This window comes from Sinocyclocheilus anshuiensis, unplaced genomic scaffold (genome assembly GCF_001515605.1).
Source record: "Sinocyclocheilus anshuiensis isolate Anshui unplaced genomic scaffold, SAMN03320099.WGS_v1.1 scaffold430, whole genome shotgun sequence".
Classification (NCBI taxonomy): domain Eukaryota; kingdom Metazoa; phylum Chordata; class Actinopteri; order Cypriniformes; family Cyprinidae; genus Sinocyclocheilus; species Sinocyclocheilus anshuiensis.
The window spans coordinates 459139-463747 of NW_015547641.1; the positions used below are offsets into that span (position 1 = coordinate 459139).

At 38.1% G+C, this 4609-nt stretch overlaps 1 protein-coding gene across 2 annotated transcripts in view; it reads right to left on the bottom strand.

Moving 5' to 3' along the window:
* Positions 1-578: 578 nt before the first annotated feature.
* The window catches only part of LOC107701866 (gastrula zinc finger protein XlCGF57.1-like), a 40706-nt gene continuing 36675 nt past the window's right edge, over positions 579-4609 (bottom strand). For both annotated transcript variants that reach the window (XM_016504004.1, XM_016504005.1), the window contains one exon: positions 579-2118. In XM_016504004.1, the coding sequence (XP_016359490.1) occupies positions 764-2118 (1355 nt within the window). In that variant the 3' untranslated portion in view covers positions 579-763. The remainder of the gene's footprint in view (positions 2119-4609) is intronic.

A 4609-nucleotide genomic window follows, 5' to 3' on the forward strand; every position in this document is an offset into this window, starting at 1 on the left:
ACATCTACATCTGTACACCACCTCTCATTGATGTAAAAGCATGTCCCGCCGCCGCGTGATTTCCCCGTTGAAGGAATGGATAGTTAACATTAGAGCTTATTGATACTACAGTCTTTTGTAATTTAGCCCCAGGGCTCATTTAATACCGGGTTTAGGTATCCATTCCTACTTACAAGAGAAGCAAAGAAGGATCAGTTACAAAGCTACATGGCAGCATATCTTGCATCTGCGTTTCCAAAATACATTAAGCAGAAGAATAACGCACTCATTTTAAAAACAACAAAGAACAAGTTTAAAAATAAATCTCAGTCTCTCTTAAAGTGTTAAAATCTCTTCTTCAGCTTCCTGAACAAGAAGAGTTTGTAAAAAGCTTCTACTTTCCTCCATGAAAGAGTAAGCAAACTACAAGTGACACATGCATTATAAGACAATTGAACATAATATGAAACTCATAAGAAAACACAATGATATTTATATCATGAATCAAAATGATATGCAATAATAAAACATTTTGACATTGTTGTTTGGGGAGGAACTCCATCTTTTAGTTGAACTGAATCTCACAGTTGAATCTGCTGGTTTTGAAGATGAAGATAAACTTTATTCACTGTGAAAACTTTAGATAATGTTTCTTTGTCATATCACTTGTAATGACTGGTTAGAACAGATTAATCCAGATGATATTCTATTGCTTAATGCATTATTGTTTCAAGTTTGATGAGAAGGCAGCATCAGATCTAAAAGTGCTGGATCTGTAGATGATCTAGTTACTGTGAATGCTTTTTGTATGACTGTGTAGAGCAGATGAACGATTGAAACACTTCCCACATGCAGTGCAGTGATACGGCTTCTCTCCAGTGTGGATCCTCTCATGTGTTTTCAGATTTGATGACACACTGAATCTCTTGTCACAGTGTGAACACTCATAAGGTTTCACTCCAATGTGGATCCTCTCATGTGATTTCAGATTTGTTGACTTATTGAATCTCTCGTCACAGTGTGAACACTTATAAGGTTTCACTCCAATGTGGATCCTCTCATGTGTTTTCAGGTCTCCTGACCTATTGAATCCCTTGTTGCAGTGTGAACACTTATAAGGTTGCTCTCCAGTGTGGATGCTCATGTGTTCTTTAACATGTACTGATTGTGTGAAACTCTTCCCGCACTGATCACAAGTGTATGGTTTCTCACCAGTATGAACTCTCATGTGACCATCAAGACTATATTTGCATTTCAAACTTTTTCCACAAAGATTACATGTGTACAGTTTCTCTCCTGTATGAACTTTCATATGTGTCATAAGGCTTCCTTTTCGTGCGAAACTCTTCCCGCACTGATCACATGTGTACGGTTTCTCTCCAGTGTGGATCCTCTCATGTGTTTTCAGGTATCCTGACTGACTGAATCTCTTGTCACAGTGTGAACACTTATAAGGTTTCTCTCCAGTGTGGATGTTCATGTGTACCTTAAGGTTTGCGAAGTGTGCAAAACTCTTTCCACATTGATTACATATGAACAGTTTCTCTCCTGTATGAACTCTCATATGTGCCGTAAGGCTTCCTTTTTGTGTGAAACTCTTCCCACACTGATCACATGTGTGCGGTTTCTCTCCAGTGTGGACTACCTTGTGTTTCTTCAGATGTGTTGATCGACTGAATCTTTTGTCACAGTGTGAACACTTGTACTGTTTCTCTCCAGTGTGGATGTTCATGTGATCCTTAAGGTGTGTTAAGTGTGCAAAACTCTTTCCACATTGATTACATATGAACAGTTTCTCTCCTGTATGAACTCTCATATGTGCCGTAAGGCTTCCTTTTTGTGTGAAACTCTTCCCACACTGATCACATGTGTGCGGTTTCTCTCCAGTGTGGACTAACTTGTGTTTCTTCAGGTCTCCTGACCGACTGAATCTCTTGTCACACTGTGAACACTTGTACTGTTTCTCTCCAGTGTGGATTTTCATGTGTACCTTAAGGCTTAACGATTGTGTGAAACACTTCCCGCACTGATCACATGTGAATGGTTTCTCTCCAGTATGAATTCTCAAGTGAACATCAAGATTATATTTGCTCGTCAAACTCTTTCCACACTGAGTGCAGGTGAAAGATTTCTTGGCTCCTCTTTTCTTTAAATCTTTCTGTTTGGTTTGAGGGCAACTCAAATGTTTTTCTCCAGTTTTGACATGATTTTTCTCCTGAACTTCATTTAATTCTTCATTCTCCTCACTTTCGTCAATAAACTCTAAAATAAAAGCAAAAACAGTTCATTTGTCAGTAACTTGGAAAAAAAAGAGATACGCGAAAGTACATAAAAGTGAACCCTGTTGTAACAGAGTAGACAATTTCGATAATTTTTTTTTCCTTTTGATGCAATTTTATAAATTATACTTCCCTGAAACTTTTCATGAATGAGTTACATTGATGTTCAAAATATTATTTTTGAAACATTATAGAAACAAATCCCATGTTTTTATAAGGATAACTATTAAATATGTTTGATCAACTACAAAATTATCTAAAACATTTTGTTGAAAAAAAGTGTCCCTTATTATTTGCTGCTTCATCTATATTATTCAACAGCTCTAACGTTTCTATTACAACAAACTAAATCTAAAACTGCTTGAAACTTTATAACTGTCACTATTGTTAACCTTCTGGGGTCGAAGACCACACTGGTGCGGTCTGTCATGTTTTTTCTTGATGAACCGCAAAAAGAACTAAAAATACTCTGTAATTTTTGATCGTTCAGATACGAATAAGGTATCGTTTAAAACCGCAAAGGGTCTACTTTTATCTGAGTATAGTCATAATAACAACAAAACAATGTGCTTTTGTAAAATAAAGAAAATAAACAGGGTGCGCTCTAGGGTTGGGCGATGTCGACCAATCTGGCATCGTATTTTATTGTAATTTGTAATATATTTATTATCAAACACCTATGATCCGACCCGCATGTTCTTTATTTTGCCCATAACCAAACCCGTAAATAAAGTTAACACACAAAATGCCACCTGCCAATCACTTTTGTTTGCGGGACCCTGGTGTGAAGTAGGCATAGTGATCTAATAATGGCATTGACAAACTTGGTTGGTAAAATAGGGACCTATACTTCGCCTATCTGGCAATATTTTGGCTTTAGACCTAATGAAAGAGGACAGCCAAGAGACACGTCTGAAGTGGTGTGCAGGATTTGTGCTCTTGTAATCCACACAAAAGATGGACAGACGACAAATTTACATGACCATTTGCATGTGCACCATCCCGCGGAATACAGTTCATTGCCAATGTCATCACGAACAACTGAACTTCACAAAACAGCTAGGGACCAACCAACCATATCTGAGGCTTTTGCCAAAAGTATAAAGTACAAGCGTGACAGCGAAAGATGGAAGCAGTGTACTGATGCTGTAATTTGCTACCTAGCAAAATAAATGGTTTCTTTTAATATGGTAGAGAAGAGCGCATTTAAGGCCATGCTGCAAACATTCGACAAGCAGTATGAGCTGCCAGGTCGGAAATTCTTCTCAAATATATGCCCAATAAAACAGTCCCAAAGTTGTACAACGTCATCAGAGCATATATTTCAGCAGTGCTAGATGATGTGGAATATTTGGCCCTGACAACTGACATGTGGTCCAGCTGAAACATGATGCCTTACATGTCAGTGACCGCACATTATGTCAGCAAAGAGTGGACACTAGGATCGAAATGCCTACAAACAAGCTTCATGCCAGAAAGCCATACAGCCGACAACCTGAAAGAGGCATTGCGGGAGAGTATACATGAATGGAAAATAGATGAAAGAAAAATCTCCTGCATAACTACTGATAATGGGGCCAATAGTGTTGCCGCCATCAGACAATTAAAATTACCTTGGTTAAGTTGTTTTGGTCACAATCTGGACATTGCTATAAACAACTCACTTAAGCAGAAGCAGGCCAGCACTGATCAGGCTTTTGGGGTTTGCCGGGCAGTCAACACTGCTTTTTCCCACAGCTGGTGGAGACGTGAGCTGATCTAAGCACAAGAGGAGCTGAAACTCCCTCAGCACTCCTTGATCGCAGTCATTTTAAAAAGTTATTGCAACTACATTAATAAGTGTTCCTACACGTAAAACCATAAATGTTCATATTAAACAGCAATGCGGTCCGTGTACCTACGTATAATTCGTTTTTTAATTTAATATTGAAATCAGCAAAATTGAAAAAAACGGCACATTTTCGTTTTTCATTTGTTCAAACAAAACGAAAAATCAAGAGTTCTGCTTCATTTTTAATTTTTACGTTCAGGGACAGAAAACGAGTAAACTACTTGAATATTCTATCTCTACCTGTGGGCGGGAGTGAAACGCCCCTCTCCGCTGATTGGTCAAGCAAACATTACAACATAATAATAGTCCTTAAAAAACATAATAAGAGTCCTCCGCTTCTACGGATTCTTGACATGTTTATTATTTCTACAACATTTGATCTCTTTCTCTTCATCAAACAGCCATATTAATGAATGGCTTGACACAAACCGTACTGAGCCAAACCGTTCCTCAGAGTGCTTGTTTCAGTGATTGACTTTAGTGAAATGTGAATTTGACGTCATGATTTGAAGGTGAACTC